Here is a 22,822-nt window from a genome sequence, read left to right as displayed (position 1 = left end):
ATTGGCTGTGCCATGAAGTTTCAGGACCAGGGATCAAACCCAAGCCACAGCAGTGACAATGCCAGATCCTTTAGTTGCTAGGCCACCAAGAAACTGCTTTCTTTAAAAAAATGTCATAGTTAAATTCCACTCATGAGCCTTATTTCCTATCTGCTTCAATTATTGATTCAGAAGTAGTTTAGAAAGGGCCAAGTGATTGCCATATGGTTTACACAGTAGTAAATGATAGGCACTAGAAACCAATTCTCATGACTCAGTTCTCTTTGTTGTATACCATAGTATCATTCTTATTAGACTCCTATATAAGATAATCTTTTCTGAGGCTTCTGAAGTTTCTAAAGGTTTATTTAATTTTGGGAGGATTTGCAGTTTATCTTTCATACACCTCCCAGGTCTTCCTTCCTAAGTAAAACCTTAATACTGTATTAGTGGAGTTTCAGATTCTTCCTTTTACTGGTTAAACCAATGCTTATCTCATTCTGACCTTTCCTGTTCTTTAATATAAATTTTTATTAATATGTATGGAAAAATATGTTCTGTTTGTTTGATTACTTATATTAGGAATACTTTTATTAGGAAATGCTTGTCTTTGTCAGCACAGTCTAATAAAAAATATAATGCAAGCCATATATATAAATTATCCTTGTGACCACAATAAAAATAAACTATAATAGATGAAATTAATTTTAGTAGTTTGGGTTTTTTTTGTTTGTTTGTTTTTGTTTTTTTGTTTTTTTTGGCTTTTTAGGGCTTCACCTGAAGTTTTGGGGCTAGAGGTTGAGTTGGAGCTGCAGCTGCCGGCCTGTACCACAGCCACAGCAATGCAGGATCTGAGCTGCATCTGCAACACTGGATCCTTTACCCACTGACTGAGGCCAGGGATTGAACCTACATCTTCATAGATACTAGTTGGGCTCATAACCCACTGAGCCACAACCGGCACTCCAATTTTAATCATATATTTTATTTAACTTAGTATATCCAAATGAGTAGCATTTCAGCATGTAGTTAACATACAAAATATTTATGGAATAGTTGACATTTTTTCATACTAAAATTTTGAAATCTAGTGTGTATTTTATACTTATAGAATGCCTTAATTTGTATTAGCCACATTTCGGATGCTTAATAGCCACATGTGGCCAGTGGTTACAGGTCTTTATTTCTAAAAATCACAATTTCAAAGACCTTGTTGTAGCCATTGGTTTTATAAATCCATGTAAAAATCTGTCCTAATAAGTACCTTAATTTAGAGTTCTCTTTAGTAGTACTCTTACAGTGGGCTGGCTCCTGGATCCTCTGTTTTCAGTGAATTTTACTGAAGAAATTTTAGAATAGACTATTTTTTTTAGTCTATGTAGCAGTGAAATCTACCTAGTTGTGCTATAGCATTTATATTTTATATGTTAACAATTTGTATGACAGGGTCTTAGTAGGGCATAAAGTTCTTCCATTTAGCAAGTACTGAGTACTACGCCAGCCATTGACTTAATTGTAATGGTAAGTCAAAGAGTCCCTGTCCTTCTGGAATTTATATCCTATTAAATAAAACTTAAAAAGAAAGGTGCAAAACACAATGCAAGTTTCTAATAGGATGACCACCTGGTCTGGAAGGGTCAGAGAAAGCTTCCAGAGGAAGTGAAGATTTGGTTAAGATTTGTAAGATAGATAAAAATTACCCATCTCTCAGCCTAAATGTTATCTCCTTGACAAAGCCTTCCCTGATCAAACAGTCTAGAACAACCTTCCAGTCATCGTCTGGCTTTATTTTCATGATGTTATTTATTATAACATATAAAATAACCTGTTATTTTCTTGTTATATTTTCTTGTTTGTGCTTTTCTGTCTCAGTGTGGTAGGGGATCAGTAAATACAAGGTCAATTACATATGTGAGGAGGTTGGAAGGTCCCTCCAGGAAAAAAGAAAAGCATGAAGTAGAAAGGAGTTGAAAGAAAACCAATTTTTAGCTAGAGCACAGACAACAGAAATAATATCACCAGATAGGACTGGAGAAATGGATAGGGGGCAGACCATTCAAGGTCTTGGAAGGTCTGTTCTGAGACCACCAGGACACCATGAAAAGGTTTAAAAGCAAAGGAATAACATGTGAATTTTGTTTTTGAAAAATACCTTGTAATTCTAGTAAAAGAGTAGAGAGAATATATTGGAATGGAGATAAGACTGACTGAGTATATTGTAAGATTCTATGATAGGGTGGGCCATGATGATAATTTGGATTAATGTGATGGTAGTGGTGGAAATAAGGTACTTAATAAATAAAAATAGGGCAGATAATAAATCTGAAGACATTACTGAATTTGACTAGATTTTGTTTACCATAATCCAGTAATTAAATCATTTTCACCAAAAATATAACCACCTATTTAAAAGCTTCTCTTTCCTAACTACACTAATGTAGTCATATCATTATTTGAGTTTACAGAGTATTTTTATTGTTTACTGGTTAAGAATTTGAGTATTTACTAGTTCAAATTGTAAAAAAAAGTATTTACTATATCAAAGTGATTATTCAGCAGGAGATTTTGTTATAACAAAGAAATTTTTTTTTTTGTCTTTTTGCCTTTTTCTAGGGTCACTTCCCTCGGCATATGGAGGTTCCCCGGCTAGGGGTCTAATTGGAATTGTAGCCACCGGCCTACTCCAGAGCCACAGCAACGCGGGAACTCAGCCATGTCTGCAACCTACACCACAGCTCATGGCAATGCCGGATCCTTAACCCACTGAGCGAGGCCAGGAATCGAACCCGCAACCTCATGGTTCCTAGTCAGATTCATTAACCACTGTGCCACAATGGGAACTCCAAGAAATAATTTTTTGATAATCAGTTGGGGAAAAAGTTTTGTGATGGTATTTAGTGTAATGAATTTTACCTTCTCATCTTATGCTTTACATTTTGAACTAGTCTGCAATTTTTTTTTTCATTTTTTTTATTACTCAAATGAATTTATCACATCTGTAGTTGTATAATGATGATAACAATCTGATTTCACAGGATTTCCATCCCACAGCCCAAGCACATCCCCTACCCCCCAAACTGTCTCCTCTGGAGACCATAAGTTTTTCAATGTCTGTGAGTCAGCATCTGTTCTGCAAAGAAGTTCCGTCTGTCCCTTTTTCAGATTCCACATGTCAGTGAACGCATTTGATGTTGGTGTGTCATTGTATGGCTGACTTCACTTAGCATGATAGTTTCTAGGTCCATTCATGTTGCTAAAAATGCCGGTATTTCGTTCTTTTTGATGGCTGAATAATATTCCATTGTGTATATGTACCACATCTTCTGGATCCATTCCTCTGTCAATGGACATTTAGGTTGTCTCCATGTCTTGGCTATTGTAAATAGTGCTGCAATGAATATTGGAGTACATGTGCCTTTGCGAGTTGTGGTTTTCTCTGGATAGATGCCCAGGAGTGGGATTGCTGGATCATGGTAGTTCTATGTTTAGTTTTCTGAGGAATCTCCATACTGCTTTCCACAGTGGTTGCACCCATTTACAATCCCAACAGTGTACTAGGGTTCCTTTTTCTCCACACCCTCTCCAGCACTTGTTGTTTGTAGACTTTTGGATGATGGCCATTCTGGCTGGTGTTAGGTTGTACCTCGTCGTGGTTTTGATTTGCATTTCTCTAATAATGAGTGATGCTGAACATCTTTTCATGTGTTTTTTGGCCATCTGTATGTCTCCTTTGGAGAATTGTCTGTTGAGATCTTCTGCCCATTTTTGGATGGGGTTGTTTGTTTTTTTGGTATGGAGCTGCAGAAGGTGTTTACCAGTTTTGGAGATTAATCCCTTGTCAGTGGATTCACTTGCAAAGATGTTCTCCCGTTCTGTGGGTTGTCTTTTCATGTTGTTTAGGGTTTCCTTTGCTGTGCAGAAACTTTTAAGTTTGATTAGGTCCCATTTGTTTATTTTTGTTTTTATTGTCAATGCTCTGAGAGGTGGATCTGAGAAGATGTTGCTGTCGTTTATGTCAGCGAGTGTTTGGCCTATGTTTTCCTCTAGGAGTTTTAGAGTGTCTGGTCTTCTATCTAGGTCTTTAATCCATTTGGGGTTTATTTTTGTGTATGGTGCTAGGGAGTGTTCCTCTTTCATTCTTTTCCATGTGGCTGTCCAGTTTTCCCAGCACCACTTATTGAACAAGCTGTCCTTTCTCCATTGTATATATAGTCTTGCTTCCTTTGTCATAGATTAGCTGGCTGTAAGTGCATGGATTTAATTCTGGGCTTTCTATCCTGTTCCACTGATCTGTATGTCTGTCTTTGTGCCAGTACCATATGGTTTTGATGACTGTTCTTTGTAGTATAGTGTGAAGTCCGGGAGCCTGATTCCTCCAGCTCCATTTTTCTTTTTCAGGATGTCTTTGGCTATTCTGGGTCTTTTGTACTTCCAAACAAACTTTAAAATGTTTTGTTCGGGTTCAGTGAAAAATGTCCTTGGTAATTTGATAGGGATTGCATTGAATCTGTAGATTGCCTTAGGTAGTATAGTCATTTTGATAATATTAACTCTTCCAATCCAAGAGCATGGTATGTCTTTCCACCTGTTTGTGTCATCTTTGGTTTCTTTCATCAGTGGCTTAGAGTTTTCAGAGTACAGGTCTTTTGTCTCTTTAGGTAGGTTTACTCCTAGGTGTTTTATTCTTTTGGATGCGATGGTAAACGGGATGGATTCCCTAATTTCCTTTTCTGCTCTTTCATTGTTGGTGTATAGAAATGCTATCGATTTCTGTGTATTGATTTTGTATCCTGTGACTTTGCCAAATTCGTGGATAAGCTCTAACAGTTTTCTGGTAGAGTCTTTAGGATTCTCTAGGTATAGTATCATGTCATCTGCAAATAGCGATAGTTTTGCTTCTTCCTTTCCAATTTGGATTCCTTTTATTTCTTTTACTTCTCTGATTGTTGTGGCTAGGACTTCCAGAACTATCTTGAAGAGTAGTGGTGAGAGCGGACATCCTTGTCTTGCTCCTGATCTCAGTGGGAATTCTTTCAGCTTTTCAGCATTGAGAATGATGTTTGCTGTGGGTTTGTCGTATATGGCCTTTATCATGTTGAGGTACGTTCCCGTTATGCCCACTTTCTGAAGGGCTTTGATCAGAAATGGGTGTTGGATTTTGTCAAAGGCTTTTTCCGCGTCTATTGAGAGGATCACATGGTTTTTATTCTTCAATTTGTTAATGTGGTGTATCACACTGATGGATTTGCGGATATTGAAGAACCCCTGCATCCCTGGGATAAATCCCACTTGATCATGATGTCCAATCCTTTTAATGTATTGTTGGATGTGGTTCGCTAGTATTTTGTTGAGGATTTTTGCATCGATGTTCATCAGTGAAATTGGCCTGTAGTTTTCTTTTTTTGTGCAGTCTTCGTCTGGTTTTGGTACCAGGGTGATGGTGGCCTCATAGAATGAGTTTGGGAGTATCCCTTCCTCTGCAATGTTTTGAAAAAGTTTCAGAAGGAGAGGTGTTAGCTCTTCTCTAAATGTTGGATAGAATTCGCCTGTGAAGCCATCTGGTCCTGGACTTTGGTTTCTTGGAAGATTTTTAATCACAGTTTCAATTTCAGTTCTTGTGATTGGTCCATTCATCTTTTCTATTTCACCTCAGTTTAGTCTTGGAAGATCGTACTTTTCTCAGAATTTGTCCATTTCCTCTAGGTTTTCCATTTTATTGGCATATAGTTGCGTAGAGCAGTCTCTTATGATCCTTTGTATTTCTGTGATGTCCATTGTTACTTCTCCTTTTTCATTTCTAATTTTATTGGTTTGAGTCCTCTGTCTTTTTTTCTTGATAAGTCTGGCTAGGGGTTTATCGATTTTGTTGATCTTTTCAAAGAACCAGCTTTTCGTTTCATTGATCTTTTTTGTGGTTTTCCTTGTTTCTATTTCATTGATTTCTGGTCTGATCTTTATGATTTCTTTCCTTCTACTAACTTTTGGTCTTGTCTGTTCTTCTCTCTCAAGCTGCTTTAGATGTAAAGTTAGCTTGTTTATTTGGGCTTTTTCTTGTTTCCTGAGGTGGGCTTGTATTGCTATGAACTTTCCTCTTAGAACGGCTTTTGCTGCATCCCATAGGTTTTGGAGTGTCGTATCTTCATTGTCATTTGCTTCTAGGTATTTTTTAATTTCCTCTTTGATTTCTTCAGTGATCCATTGGTTGTTTAGTAGCATGTTGTTGAGTCTCTACGTGTTTGTGTTTTTTGCAGTTTTTTTCTTGTTGTTGATTTCCAGTCGTATAGCATTGTGGTCGCAAAAGATGTTTGATATGATTTCAATTTTCTTAAAGTTACTGAGGTTGGATTTGTAGCCCAGGATATGTTCAATCTTAGAGAATGTTCCATGTGCACTTGAGAAGAATGTGTATTCTGTTGCTTTTGCATGAAATGTCCTATAAATATCTATTAAGTCCATCTGGTTTAATGCATCATTCAGGGCCTGTGTTTCCTTATTGATTTTCTGTCAGGTTGATCTGTCCATTGATGTAAGTAGGGTGTTAAAGTCTCCCACTATGGTTTTGTTATTGTCAATTTGTCTTTTTAAGGTTGTTAGCAGTTGCCTTATATATTGTGGTGAACCTGCGTAGATATTTAAAATTGTTATAACATCTTCTTGGACTGATCCTTTGATCATTAGGTAGTGACCTTCTTTGTCCCTTAAAATATTCTTCATTTTAAAGTCTATTTTGTCTGATATGAGTACTGCTACTCCAGCTTTCTTTAGATCCCAGTTTCCGTGAAATATTTTCTTCCATCCTCTCACTTTCAATTTGTATGTGTCCGTAGAAGTGACGTGGGTCTCTTGAAGACAGCATATATATGGGTCTTGTTTTTGTATCCATTCAGCCAATCCATGTCTTTTGGTTGGGGCGTTTAGTCCATTAACATTTAAGGTTATTATTGATATGTATGTTCTTATTTCCATTTTAGTAATTACTTTAGAGTTGTTTTTGTTGCTCTTTTTTCTTTCCATCTTCTGTTGTTATTTTCTGCCTATAGAAGTTCCTTTAGTATTTGTTGTAAGGCTGGTTTCATGTTGCTGAATTCTCTCAGCTTTTGCTTATCTGTGAAGGTTTTTATTTCTCCTTCAAATCTGAAGGAGAGCCTTGCTGGGTAGAGTAATCTTGGTTGGAGGTTTTTTCCTTTCATCATGTTGAGTATATCATGTCGCTCCCTTCTGGCCTGCAGAGTTTTTGTTGAAAAATATGCCGATAGCCTTATGGGGTTCCCTTGTATGTTACTTGTTTCTTTTCCCTAGCTGCTTTCAAGATTTTCTCTTTGTCTTTTATTTTGGTCAGTTGGATTAATATGTGTCTCGCGGTGTTCCTCCTTGGGTTTATTTTGTATGGTACTCGTTGTGCTTCCTGGATTTGAGTGAGTGGTTCCTTTCCCATGTTAGGGAAGTTTTTGGCTATTATTTCTTGGAATATTTCTTCTGTCCCCTTCTCTCTCTCTTCTCCTTCTGTCACCCCTATAATACAGATGTTGGTGCGTTTCATGTTATCGCAGAGTTCTCTGAGACTCTCTTCATTTCTTTTCAATCTTTTTTCTCTTTTCTGTTCTGCATCTGTAATTTCCACTAATCTGTCCTCCACCTCACTTATTCGTTCTTCTGCTTCCTGTATTCTGCTGTTAGCTGCTTCTAGTGAATTTTTTATTTAAGTAACTGTATTTTGCATCTCTTCTTGTTTCAGTTTTATATCTTGTATCTCTTTGCTCTTTGTTTCCTGTAAATTATCCATCTTTGCCTCCAGTTTATTTCCAATGTCTTTTATCTTCTTCAGCATCAACAGTCTAAAGTCTTTTTCCTGGAGGCTGAGCATCTCCTCTTGGCTTAGCTGTTTTTCTGGAGTTTTTTCTTTCTCCCTCATCTGAGTTATAGTTCTCTGTCTTTTCATTTTTATAGGTTTTTGGTGTGATGACCTTCTTACAGATAATAGAGTTGTAGGGTCTCTTACTTCTGATGTGTGCCTGCCTGTGGCTAAAGTCAGTATGGGGGCTTGCTGTAGGCTTCCTGATGGGAGGGGCTAATGCCTGCCCCCTGGTAGGAGGAGCCGATTCTAATCCCTCTGGTGGGTGGGGCTTAGTCTCTGGATGGAATTAGAGGCAGCGGTGTGCCTGAGGGGTCTTTAGGCATCCTGTTTACTGAGGGGCAGTGCTGTGATCCCACCTGGGTTGTTGTTTGCCCTGGGGCTTCTCAGTGCTGACTGATGGATGGGGCCAGATTTTCCCAAAATGGCCACCTCCAGAGAAAGGCCCTGCTGCTGAATATTCCCGAGAGCTTTGCTTTCAATGTCCTTCCCTCACAACAAGCCACATTCACCCCTGTTTTCCCAGGATGTCCTCTAAGAACATTGGTCAGGTTTGACCCAGATTCCCTTGGAGACTTTGCTTTGCCCTGGGGCCCAGTGCTCGTGAAAGTCTGTGTGTGCCTTTTAAGAATGGGGACTCAGTTTCCCCCAGTCCCGTGAAGCTCTTGCGCACGAGCCCCACTGGCCTTCAATATCAGATGCTCCGGGGCTCTTTCTCCCTATGCCAGATCCCCACACGTGAGAGTTTGATGTGTGGCTCAGAACTCTCACTCCTGTAGGTGAGTCTCTTTCTGTGAACCAGTTAGTTTTCAGTCTGTGGAGCTTCCCACCTGGGAGGTATGGGGTTGTTTATATTGCGAAATCACCCCTCCTACCTCTTGATGTGGCCTCCTCTTTTTCTTCTGGAGTAGGGTATCTTTTTTCAGGTTTCCAATTCATTTGGGTGAAGAATGCTCAGTCTTTAGTTGTGAATTTTGTTGTTTTTAGGAGAGAAGTTGAGCTCCAGTCCTTCTATTTTGCCATCTTAATCCCGTCTCCCTGCAATTTTTTTGTTTTTTTTTTTTTTTATTTTTTGGGGTTTTTTGCCTGCACCGTGCAGAAATTCCCGTTCCAGGGATCAAATCTGCTCCATGGCAGTGACCCAGGACACTACAGTGACAACACCAGATCCTTAACCTGCTCTGCCACAAAGGAATTCCCTGCAGTTATTTTTTTAATAAGCTATATATTTGTCCATAACGGTAATATGGTAGGATACTTTATTTTTTTATACAAAGATTTTGGATAAAATGCACTTTTTGGATTCACAATATTTAGATTCACAATAATTTCTAGAAGCTCGTGATGTGTAATAAGTGGACGTGTTCCTAAATGAAATGCAACTTCAGGATGTCCTGCATGCTTTTCTAAGACTTGGAGCCTGTTGTTAATCATGTCCTCTCTAGCCAGGAGTTAAGGAGAATCAGCAATGATCTAAATTAGATGTTGAAAAACTTTTTCGTTAAGAGGCCAGACAGAAAATATTTTAGACTTTGCAGGCCACATATGGCCTCTGTTGCATATTCTTTTGTTTTTTACAACCTTTTAAAAATGTAAAAGCCATTTTTAGCTCACAGGCTGTGTGTCCAGAAATGTTGGGAAGCTATATTTGGCCTACTTGACTCCTAATCTAAGGTCTATAGAGATACTCATTGGTTTATTGAAGAGGAAATGCATACATAGAGCATTGGTTTTAAAACTTTTTTTTTGAGCAGCAAACCCATTTTTCAGATAGCATATTAAAAGAAACTTTCAACTATAAAGTTGATGAAGGGCAGAGCCACTATACTTTGTTGTTTGAATGTATCATCGAGCCTCCCAAGATACAGTATAAATACCAGTGATAGAGAATGCTGGATGGACAAAAATGAAGGTTTGTCCGTTATCACTGTGGCAGAATTGGGTGTTACTAAAAGATTCTGTTTGTTACTTACTCTGTGGCCTTTTAATAAGAATTCCACTTCAGGGGCCTGGTTAATGAACTGTAACTATTTTGGACTGAAAACACCTTTTCAGGTCTTCTGTCTATTGAATACTTTATGAAATCAACATTTAAACATATAAAGAACTCTAACTGAACTATTTCTTGTAGTTTCCATGTAGTAAATGCTGTTAAATTTGGGTACATGAATTCATCTGAACCAGATTGATAGCATACACCTAAGATCTTTTAACCGAATAAACCAGATGCTTGGTGTTGCTTTTCATTTTTAATATTGATTTTCTCACAGGGGCATGATGATGAAGTATTTGTTTTGGAAGCACATCCATTTGATCAAAGGATCATACTTTCGGCAGGTCATGATGGGAACATTTTTATTTGGGACCTTGACCGGGGGACCAAAATTCGGAATTATTTTAACATGGTAAGGAAATCTAAACTTAGCTTTATTAAAACAGGTTTCTCTTCATATGACAGCTTAGTAATTAAAGTATTCTTAGTGCTGAGGAATCTCTTGTTATCTCTTTAAATCCATATCATAACTTAAAGAATGACTCAAGATCTGAGAGTAAGTCCAGTTGAGAATTATGCCTTTCAGGGTGTCTCAGTAATTGTAATGTTAGCATTTTCCAGTTTTTGGTTCCCAGTTCTGAATTCTAGAAACTCAAAATAGTAAGATTTGGAGCTAACACTAACCAAAATCACACACAAAAAGTTAATGTTTAAACTGTAATCCTAATTAATGAATCACAACAGTGATCATATTGTGTCTGTTTCTGGTAATCCTCGTATAGCTTAGTTAGTAAATCAGGAAGTTGTTTGGCACACATGGAATTGGAGATATAATACTTGTAAGATACATTTCATACAAACTTCAGAAAAATCTGGTGAGCTTTCTCTTCTCCTAGTAGAACACCCTCCTGTGGTAATGGGAATGTTGATATTCTCCATGTTTAATTTTCCTTTCTCTTTTTTTTTGATTTTCCTTTCTGAAGAATGGTTCTGACTAAACATTTCTAAATTGTTGGCTTTTGAGACCCCTTTTGTAGACTTTATACAGATTCAGAACATTTAAAATATCCTTTGTCTTTTATTAGTGAGACTGATTTGTGTGCTTTAATTTTAGGATGGTTAAGTCTTATATTACAATTTAAATATGGAGATAATATCTTGACTTTGCTGAGGTAGTACCTTTGTCAATTTGGTTGTGTTTAGGTCTTTTTTATTCTACTCAGCATTCATTAAGTCTTATATTACAATTTAAATATGGAGATAATATCTTGACTTTGCTGAGATAGTACCTTTGTCAATTTGGTTGTGTTTAGGTCTTTTTTATTTTCCTCAACATTCATTTAGTTTATCTTCAGATATGACATTGCTAATAAAGTTTGATGACATCCATTGCATTTTGAGTCTCCCTAATTTCTTTCAGAGAGAACTTTACTGTTACAGTAGGGTTCTGTCTACAGAAATCAGGAAGTACATTGGAATGTTGATGCATCACAGAATCCAAGATATTAGCAAGCAGAAGCTATTGCCTACTTATTATTTGAAAATTACCTCTTAAGATAACTTAAAATTACTTCTAAATTTCAGATTGAAGGCCAAGGCCATGGTGCAGTGTTTGACTGTAAATTTTCACCAGATGGAAACCATTTTGCCTGCACTGATTCTCATGGGCATTTGCTGCTTTTTGGATTTGGATGCAGTAAATACTATGAAAAGGTTAGTATATTTTTGTTGTAGATTGAAATTTTTGATTTTGTCATTCATAAATCTTATTTGAAGTATTCCAGTTAATGAGGATTATTATGAGCCAATAAGATATAAAATAACAAAAATCATCTCTTTTGGTAAAATTTTTTTATCACTGCCAGAACATAAGGATCGACAATGCAAATTACTATCAAGATGGAGGGTGAAGTAGATATAAAAATTCATTAGGAAATCCTTTTGTTTAGAACATGTTCTCTGTACTGCCTTTCAGATATAATAAGAGAATAACTTTACCAGATTATATCCTTTACTTATCCTAAATTGGGAATAAACAGCTGGGGACTGAATTTTTATTTTCTTGCTTGGCTTCTTTACCTATTACTGATCTTGTTAAAATATTTTCGAAGCTAACTTAATTGGTTCCTTATATTTTATTAGTTGTGAATTTAGGATTCTAGAATATTGGAGTTGGTAAAGAACTCTGAGTCTTTGAGATCAGCTCAAAACTTGAATCACCTTTGAGTGTATTTGATGCAATTGATATTTACATGCCTCACCATTTATATTATACTGCATCTATGCTTTTTTAATTCTTTTGCCACACCCATGGCATTTGGAAGTTCCTAGGCCCGGGATTAAACATGTGCCGCAGCAGCAACCCAAGCCGCTGCAGTAAAAATGCAAGATTCTTAACCCACTGTGCTACAAGATAACTCCTCTATCTATTCTTATTTGAATAAAAATGAGAAAGAAAAATATTTATAAAAGTTTGTTAGGTTTTTGCAACTTAAAAATAGCTAACTTTATCTATTCTCTTCTTATCCTAATTGAAGAAATACGATGTAGGAGGGCCAGAAAGTAATAGATTGTAAGGTTTTCTGGGGGAAAAAAAGGATTATGACCTAGATGATTCAATTCTACCTAGAGGAAATATACAGCCATAGAGGACAATAAAGATAATGTAAAAATTGTCTGATTTGAAAAACGCATATGCTCTAAGAGTGGAAATAAATGCTTATCTATGAATTTCCTGTGCACATTAAATACTAAAAATCTGTCATAAAGATTCCAGATCAGATGTTCTTCCATACGGATTATCGACCGCTTATCCGTGATGCCAACAACTATGTATTGGATGAACAAACCCAACAAGCTCCTCATCTCATGCCTCCCCCATTCTTGGTGGATGTTGATGGAAACCCTCATCCCACAAAATTCCAAAGGCTAGTACCAGGACGAGAAAATTGTAAAGATGAACAACTTATACCACAGCTGGGATATGTGGCTAATGGTAAGTTATCTTCAAAATTTAATTTAAAACATTTTTCAAAATATTATACTTGATGCTATTCTCTCTATATTACCATGCTAAAACTCTGTAGTAGGTTATAATGTATTTTACCTAATACTCCTATTAATTTTCAGTTGTATAGACCTTTATACCTTACCAAAGTACTTTTACATTATTTATCTCACCTGGAAACAGATAAATGGATTAGGACAAACAAGAGTATACTCAAGCAGAGAATGTGTTGCCCTGCTTCCTTAGAACCTGAACATATATATGATCCTATTGTTTATAGTATTGACTTCTAGTGATGATTAAATGTACTAACTTTAATGTGTCCATCTTTTATACTTGGTGAAATTCTATTGCTCATACATAGTATTGCTATTTTAATTTGAGAGTCCATAGTTAATAGTCTGAAGAAGAGGAAATTTAAAAAACTACAGACTGGGAAGTGGCAATTTACCTATCCTCCTGTTTGAAATATAAAGAATTATTAAGTGTTGGGAAGCATGATTGTGAGTGTTTAACACTCAAACTTCGAAGATAATGAAGAAGCGGTGATGAATGTGAAGCACGATGGGAGGATTGTGGAATAAGATATTGAAAGAAGCTATTCTCTATTAAAGAAGCTCCTCTGGTTGGCATATTTCCTTGGGTATACTGCCTCCACTGTATGCTCACACAGCAGAATGTCTTCATACTTTAGTTTGTTATTTGTAGGTTTTCTTCCAGGTGGAGATAGTGTGTTATTTATTCGCAAATGGAATTTTTAAAATTTTTGTTTTATTTTATTTTTTTAACAGATTTTTTTTTGGTCTTTTTTTGTCTTTTCTAGGGCCACACCATCAGCATATGGAGGTTCCCAGGCTAGGGGTCAAATTGGAGATATAGCTGCTGGCCTATGCCACAGCCACTGCAGCATGGGATCCGAGCCACGTCTGCAACCTAAACCATAGCTCATGGCAATGCCGCATCCTTAGCCCACTGGGCGAGGCCAGGAATCGAACCCACAACCTCATGGTTCCTAGTCGGATTCGTTAACCACTGAGCCATGATGGGAACTCCAGCAAATGGAATTTTTTCAAATTAGAGTAGATGATTTACAATGTTGTGTCAATTTCTGCTATACAGCATAGTGACCTAGTCATACATATATATATATAATATAGATTCTTTTTCTCATATTATCTTCCATCATGGTCTATCCTAAGAGACTGGATAGAGTTCCCTCTGCTATACAGTAGGGCCTCATTGCTTATCCATTCTAAATAATAGTTTGCATCTACCAACCCCAAATGGAATTTTATTTTGTTTATTTTTTATTTTTTTGCTCTTTAGAGCCATATGTGTGGCATATGGGAGTTCCCAGGCTAGGGATTGAATTGGAGCTGTAGCTGCCAGCCTATGCCACAGCCACAGCAACGCAGGATCTGAGCCATGTCTGTGACCTACACCACAGCTCCTGGCAATGCCAGATCCTTAACCCACTTGATGAGGCCAGGGATTGAACCTGCATGCTCATGGATACTAGTCAGATTCATTACCGCTGAGCCACGATGGGAATTCCCCCAAATGGAATTTTATATCATTGTATGTCCTTCATTCTGACTTGAGTCGACCTTTATGGAATGAAATATTGCATTTCCTTTTATGTTCTCTCTCAGAAAGATTTGTAGAACAACGAAATGCTGTTACACGTATGCCAATAGTTACTTTGTTGATATCATATTTATTAAATGAGGTGGGAAACATGAATATTAAATAGATAAAACTGAAAACATATGAATACAAAATATAATTCATAATAGCTTAAATAATTCACCATACTTTATTTCCTGTAAGACTTGATCACTTGGCTACTCTATCAGATACCATTTAACCTGACTAGAGGACAAGATGAAAAACAGTTCTAAGATGTATTTAAGAAAGAAAAAGATCATAGAGGTAAATAAAGGTTTTATTCAGATATAATTATTAAATTTCATTATGTCATAAGAAATAGTTTCTATACTTACCAATATCCTGAGGTGTTATCAAATGAGACAATATTTGAAAGACCGTAATTTTGATTTCTTTCTGAAAGTAGATTCTCCTGAAAGACACAAAGCATTTTAGGTATTTGCAGTTGAACTTGTAATAACCTTACTCAGATCTCTACTCCCAGCTTTTAGCTTGGAATATTCCATAGAGAATATTCATTTTAAATGAATAATTTAATAATTTTTCTTTAAGATGAGAGGGCCCTCATAATAGTGTCTAATTTGGAGATATTGGTTAGGTCAAACATAAGAGCTGATATATGCTTTCTTTTTTTTTTTTTTTTTTTTTTTTTTTTGTCTTTTCTAGGGCCACACCCACAGCATATGGAGGTTCCCAGGCTAGGGGTCTAATTGGAGTTGTAGCCACCAGCCTATGCCACAGCTACAGCAACACCAGATCTCAGCCACGCCTGCAACCTACACCACAGTTCACGGCAATGCCGGATCCTTAACCCACTGAACGAGGCCAGGGATCGAACCCACAACCTCATGGTTCCTAGTTGGATTCGTTAATCACTGCACCACGGTGGGAACTCCCTTTATTTTCATTTTAATCCTTTTAAAATTATTTGTTTAGAAATTTATAGATTAAGCACAATCTTACTATATATATATATATATATATATATAATTTTTTTTGGTCTTTTGTCCTTTTAGGAACTGTGGCATATGGAGGTTCCCAGGCTAGGGGTCGAATCAGAGCTGCAGCTGTTGGCCTATGCCAGAGTCACAGCAATGCCAGATCCGAGCCGCGTCTGTGACCTACATCACAGCTCATGACAACACCGGATCCTTAACCCTCTGAGTGAGGCCAGGGATCGAACCCACAACGTCATGGCTCCTAGTCAGATTTGTTTCCATTGTGCCATGATGGGAACTCCACGATCTTACTATAATTATGGTATACTAAATGTAAATAATTTTGTGGCTTTTATATCTTTGGTCTCATTAAGGTGATGGTGAAGTAGTAGAACAGGTTATTGGGCAACAAACCAATGACCAAGATGAGAGCATTCTGGATGGAATAATCAGGGAGTTACAAAGAGAACAAGATCTGAGACTAATTAATGAAGGAGACGTTCCACATTTTCCAATTAATAGATCATATTCTGCTAATGGTGGTAAGTATGTATATATTTGTAAAAGGTATGACAAATGTACTTTCATTATTTTACATGTACCAAATAATTACATGTGAGGAACATTTTATGTTTTTAAATAAAAGCATCATTTTTTTTTTTTTTTAAGGCTGCACCCACGGCATATGGAGGTTCCCAGGCTAGGGATCTAATCAGAGCTACAGCTGCTGGCCTATGCCATAGCCACAGCAATGCCAGATCCGAGCCGTGTCTGCGACCTACACCACAGCTCATGGCAACACCGGATCCTTAACCCACTGAGCGAGGCTGAGGATCAAACCCGCAAACTCATGGTTCTAAGTCAGATTCATTTCCACTGTGCCACGATGGGAACTCCTAAAAGCAGCATTTTTATTAATTTAGAGTTATGATATCAGATACAGCAAAATGACATAAAGTCATTGTCATTTGTGGCTGAAGTGTTTTACCATCTCCTCTAAAGAATACAAATGATGTATTTTAATATTCTGTTTCTTTTTAACTCAGTAATGTATTTGCAGTCTTTACTTTTGTTCTCTTATTCTAATAAGTAAAGGTACTACAATAAGTCCAGCCCCTTTGTAGGGGAACAACCTATAAAGTTTTCAAACTTAAAACCATTCTAAGTTTAAAAATCACTTCCCCCAAATTTTACCCTTCTTTGTTGAAATGGAAGCAGCATATCATTTGTCTCTCTTGAGTTTACAAAAACACACTGGAAGACAAGAAGCCCTCTTTTGGGGGGATACAGATACAACTTTTGTTTTGGTGGCACCTGTGGCAGGCAGAAGAACCTGAGGCACTGCAGTGATAATGCCAGATTCTTGATCTCTGAGCCATCAGGGAACTCCTGGATGCAACTTCTTAATCAACTCTCACAAGTTTGATCTTAATTATAAGTATTATTCTTCGTTTTATAGGAAGATACTTTCTAGTTTATTTACTTATTTGTTGCGTTATAGGGCTGCCCCTGTGGCATATGAAAGTTCCCAGGTTAGGGGTCGAATTGGAGCTACAGCTGCTGGCCTACGCCACAGCCACAGCAATGTGGGATCTGAGCTATGTCTGTGACATACACCACAGCTCATAGCAATGCTGGATCCCTGACCCACTGAGCAAGGCCAAGGATCAAACCTGCATCCTCGTGGATACCAGTCAGGTTCATACCACTGAGCCACAATGGAAACTCCTCTGGTTTATTTGTAACTGATACATAGTTTGTTAATTACCAGTATTATTCAAACCTACGGTATGTCTTCCTTTACATTACATGAAATGCATTTGAGTTTTGTATAGTTCTTAACCTGTATCATTTTTACATTTATCAAGAACTATTAGTCCTACTTTAAAAGGCAGTCCTTGGAGTTCCCATTGTGGCTCAGGGGGTTAAGAACACAGCATAGTATCCATGAGGATATGAGTTTGATCCCTGGCCTTGCTCGGTGGGTTAAGGATCAAGCATTGCTGCAAGCTGCAATGTAGGTTGCAGATGTGGCTTGGATCCAGTGCTGCCATGGCTATGACATAACCCACAGCTGCAGCTCTGATTTGACCCCTAGCCTGGGACCTTCCATATAGCTGCAGGTGCGGCAGTAAAAAGAAAAAAAGAGAAAAAAAAATAAAAGAATTAAATCCAATCCATTAATGGAATTTTGGCCAGCGTGTTTCCTTTTAACATGTACATGATTGAGGCTATTTACTTGGGTATTGTGGCATTTTGGAGTCCACAGAAATGAATAAGATGATTTAAATTTGAGGTGATTTACAGGTTATTCATATCCTTATTTCTTTAGTATCCTATGAAATTAAAATAAAAACATTCTTTGTTCCTGTCATTTGGAACAGCTAGCTCAGATGAGCTTTCCTTGACTTAAAACAAGATAAGAAATAGGCTTGTAATCAATCCTATATACCTAGGACTTTTGTTCCTAAGACACAAAACTTTCTTAGAACCCTGATTTAGGGATCAATACCTTCAGTATTAGGTTTCTGTGGATAGAGTTGAAATGCTGTTAGTCAAAGTGACCCCATTGACTTCTCTTTGCAGTGCTCAATTGTTTTGAGTTTTTTCTGGTGCTTATTTTAACAGTTTAATGTTTCAGTTTCCATTTTTTAAATTTTCAAATATAGCAAAAATAAATGGGAACCTTTCTAGAGGATTAAAGGAAACTTTCATTCCTTATTAATTTTGAAAATGAAATTTCTGATAATTTAAAAAAATTTATAATTCTTCTCTTACTGTTTTTGTAAACATTTATGGATCTACCAAATATGTTAAATACACTTTTTTTTTTCCTTTTTAGGGCCACACCTGTGGCATATGAAAGTTCCCAGGCTAGGGGTTGAATCAGAGCTACAACTGCTGGCCTTTGCCACAGCCACAGTAACTCCAGTCTGAGCCTCTTCTGTGACCTGTGGTGCCGCCCACAGCAGCACCAGATCTTTTAACTCACTGAGCAAGGCCAGGGATCGAACCCACATCCTCATGGAGATTGTGTCAGATTCTTAACCTGCTGAGCCACAACAGCACTCCCTTAAATACACTTTGTGTATTTACTGGGCATTAAGTAGATGACAGATGTGAAAATGCTTTGAAAAAAATGAAAAGAGCAATGGAGACATCAAAGATTTATTGAGTGCCTGCTTTACTTATGAGACTATAAAAACCATAAAGAGTGTCTAGAAAATGTGTTAAATGGGGATAGCAATATTGTCCAGCAGTACTATCTCTAAATCTCCTATTTTATTTATTTATTAGAAGTTTGGCATCTTTGCTCAGAAAGTTCTGCTTTCCTTTGTTTTTGTGTTAGCTCTGAGAAATCCAAATATGGACATATCTTCTTCCCCAAACATTGGACTCCGACGTAGTGGTCAAATTGAAGGTGTCCGACAAATGCATAACAATGCTCCTCGAAGCCAGATGGCCACTGAACGAGACCTCATGGCATGGAGCAGAAGAGTAGTGGTCAATGAACTAAATAATGGGGTTAGTAGGTGAGTTATTATGGTAACCTTGATAAGAAAATCGAGGGCTTTCTTTTTTAGTGAGTAAATTAAAATGTACTATGTTGGCCTAATAACTAAGGTTTTTTTTTTTCTTAAATTTTAGCTGAGTAATTCATTAGTTTGTCCACATTATTCCATTAGTTCATTCCCTAACACCTATTTTGAGATTATCTTAAATTTGCTTAGCTTTGTGATAAATTGTTTAGGGAACACTAGAAAATGATAAACATGGTCTCTGTCTTCTATGAGTTCATAGTCTAAAGATAAGAAAAAATACTCAAGTAAGAACATGAGGCCATATGTGATTAAATATGTCAATGATACATAGACCCAAAATTCAATATTATCTGAGGAGAAGGTGATCCATACAGTATTGGAGTAGTTTGGGAATGCAATATAGATAAGTAATAGACCCCACTGTTTTGAATATATTTAGAAATGTCATTTAAGTACACTTCTTTGGAAGAAAGGATTCCGTTAGGATTAATTTCAAACTTTCAAACTTTATCTCCCTAACAAAACCTTTTTACTACCTTTCAATAAGCGGTAAAATTAATTTGGTTTCACCATTTCTTTCTTTAGCAATAAAAAAAGGAGACATAGCTAATTTATAAACTGAATGCTACCCACTGGCAGTAGAGCAATTTGAAGTAATTCTTTTCTCAAAATGTAGCATTGTCTGTCAGCAGATGAAAGGGTAAACAAACTGTGATGCATACATATAGTGGACTATTATTCAGGCATAAAAACTTATCGTACTTGCTACAAGAATAAATATTGAAAACATTATACTAGAGTTCCCTTGTGGTACAACATATTAAGGATCTGGCGTTGTCACTGCAGTGGCTCAGGTTGCTGCTATGGCGTGGTTTTGATCCCTGTCCTGGGAGCTTCTACATGCTACAGGAACGGCCAAAAGAAAAGAAAGAAACATTATGCTAAGTGAAATAAGCCAGACACAAAAGGACAAATAGTGTTTTCTTATGATTTTTATTTTTTTCCATTATAACTGGTTTACAGTGTTCTGTCAATTTTCTACTGTACAGCAGGGTGACCAAGTTACACATACATGTATACATTCTATTTTTGCACATTATGATGCTCCATCATAAGTGACTAGATACAGTTCCCAGTGCTACACAGCAGGATCTCATTGCTTATCCATTCCAAAGGCAATAGTTTGCATCTATTAACCCCAAATTCCAAGTCCATCCCACTCCCTCCCCCTCCCCCTTGGCAACCACAAGTCTGTTCTCCATGTCCATGATTTTCTTTTCTGTGGAAAGGTTCATTTGTGCCCTATATTAGATTCCAAATAGAAGTGATATCATATGGTATTTGTCTTTCTCTTTCTGACTTAACCTCACTTAAGTATGAGAGTCTCTAGTTCCATCCATGTTGCTGCAATTGGCATTATTTTGTTCTTTTTTATGGCTGAGTAGGATTCCATTGTGTATAAATACTACATCTTAATCCATTCATGTCGATGGCATTTAAGTTGTTTCCATGTCTTGGCTCTTGTGAACATGTGGGTGCATGTGTCTTTTTCAAAGAAAGCTTTGTACGGACATATGCCCAAGAGTGGGATTGCTGAGTCATATGGTAGTTCTGTATATAGTTTTCTAAGGTACCTCCATACTGTTTTCCATAGCGGTTATACCAATTTACATTCCCACCAACAGTGCAGGAGGGTTCCCTTTTCTCCACACCTTCTCCAGCATTTATTTGTGGACTTATTAATGATGTCCATTCTGACTGGTGTGAGGTGGTATCTCATGGTAGTTTTGATTTGCATTTCTCTAATCATCAGGGATGTTGAGCATTTTTTCATGTGCTTGTTGGCCATCTGTATATCTTCTTTGGAGAAATATCTTTTCAGGTCTTTTGCCCATTTTTCAATTGGGTTGTTGGCTTTTTTGCTGTTGAGTTGTATAAGTTGTTTGTATATTTGAGAGATTAAGCCTTTGTCAGTTGCATCATTTGAAACTATTTTCTCCCATTCTGTAAATTGTCTTTTTGTTTTCTTTTGCTGTGCAAAAGCTTTTCAGTTTGATTAAGTCCCATTGGTTTCTTTTCGCTTTTATTTCTGTTGCTTTGGGAGACTGACTTGAGAAAACATTTGTAAGGTTGATGTCAGAGAATGTCTTGCCTATGTTTTCTTCTAGGAGTTTGATGGTGTCTTTTCTTACGTTTAAGTCTTTAAGCCATTTTGAGTATATTTTTGTGTATGGTGTGAGTGTGTTCCATTTTCATTGATTTACTTGTGGCTGTCCAGTTTTCCCCAAACAGTGTTTAATTTTACTTGTTTGAAATACCTAGAATAGGCAAATTCATGGAGACATAAAGGAGATTACAGGTTAACAGGGTCTGGTGGAAGGAGAAAGAAAGGGTTATTGCTTCAGTGTTACAAAGTTTATGTTTGGAAGAATGAAAAAGTTTTGAAAATAGCGATTATGGTTATATAATATTTTAAATGTCATTAACCCCACTGAATTGTATACCCAAAAATGGTTAAAATGGCCAATTTTACATTTAAAGGTGTTTTTATGTGACTTTTAAACCATTAGTAATGGTTTTTGATGATCTTCTGTTACTTTGACGTTTGATTTGTTAATAGGGTTCAGGAGGAATGTCGAACTGCAAAAGGTGACATAGAAATCAGTCTTTATACAGTTGAAAAGAAGAAAAAGCCATCTTATACTACCCAAAGGGTAAGTTTAGCTTTATAGTACTCTGGGATACATTGTTTGCCAATATTTGCAGATACCAGGTTTTTGAAAAGTGACAGTTATGTATTAAGGGATTATTTTGATAGGTGTTTATATATATATATATATATATATATCTTGAACCCCAAATTGAGATAGATGGCTATGATTAATAAAAATAAAATTACACAAAGCTAGCACTGTCCCCAAAAATCTAAGACCTGTGGTCTTTGTACATATAAGATATTTGTATTAAAATACCATTTTCATGTGGTTAAAGTAGAACCTTAAAATTATTGCCTGGTCACTAATCAAAATGTAAAACAAATGCTCAGATACACTAGGCCAGAGGTTGGCAAACTACTGCCCATGGGCTAAATCTGGTCTAGTGCCTATTCTGGTTAATAAAGTTTTATTGGAACACAGCCACACCTATTCATTTACATATTATCTGTGGCTGCTTTCATGCTATATGGAGTTGAATAGTTGAAATAAAGGTCATATGATCTGCAAAGCCAAAATATTTATACTCTGGCTCTTTTCAGAAAGTTTGCTGACTCCTTCCCCTCTCCTAATTAGACAGGAACAAAATCTGATTTATACATTAGGAAGATTCATATTCTCAGTAGAAACTGCTTATAAGCAGGGAGTAAGAAGAGTCCTGCCCCTTTCCTAGTACTTTGGAATTGAACTAACTAGTGGCATGAGAATGTGTAGTTTTGTTTCTAGATCTAATAACTATGACTTCTGAATAGTATGGCAAATTGGAAAGTCTAGGTTAATTTTAATTTTATAAAGGAAATATAGTCAATGGATACTGAATTTTAAATGATTTTTTCAGTATTGATAAACACAATTTTTGATGATTATCCAATGAATATCTCTAAATAGTCTTAGACCATTTTTGTACCCACTTTCTTAATTTCCATTCAGGTTTTTTTTAGCTTATTTGATGTTCTCTAATAAGATTATTTTGTTAGAGATTTTTTTTTATTTTTTTATTTTTATTTTTTCCATTATAGTTGATTTACAGTGTTCTGTCAATTTTCTTAGAGATTTTTTAAATGACCCAAGATTTATCTTTTTCCTGCTAAACTGCTTTATCAAACATTAGACTTGTCTGTGACTAGTA

The 22,822-nt window shown here is 36.6% G+C and overlaps 1 protein-coding gene across 1 annotated transcript in view; it reads left to right on the top strand.

Annotated features, from left to right (window-relative positions):
* The window catches only part of BRWD3 (bromodomain and WD repeat domain containing 3), a 164,250-nt gene that overhangs the window by 74,224 nt on the left and 67,204 nt on the right, over positions 1 to 22,822 (top strand). Inside the window, exons 15-20 of the mRNA XM_021080763.1 lie at positions 10,102 to 10,236; positions 11,409 to 11,537; positions 12,594 to 12,819; positions 15,812 to 15,979; positions 18,787 to 18,970; positions 21,600 to 21,693. Of these exons, the coding sequence (XP_020936422.1) occupies positions 10,102 to 10,236; positions 11,409 to 11,537; positions 12,594 to 12,819; positions 15,812 to 15,979; positions 18,787 to 18,970; positions 21,600 to 21,693 (936 nt within the window). The remainder of the gene's footprint in view (positions 1 to 10,101; positions 10,237 to 11,408; positions 11,538 to 12,593; positions 12,820 to 15,811; positions 15,980 to 18,786; positions 18,971 to 21,599; positions 21,694 to 22,822) is intronic.

The sequence above is a fragment of the Sus scrofa genome, chromosome X (assembly GCF_000003025.6).
Source record: "Sus scrofa isolate TJ Tabasco breed Duroc chromosome X, Sscrofa11.1, whole genome shotgun sequence".
NCBI classification, from domain to species: Eukaryota; Metazoa; Chordata; class Mammalia; order Artiodactyla; family Suidae; genus Sus; species Sus scrofa.
This window is presented reverse-complemented; position numbering and strand designations above follow the sequence as displayed.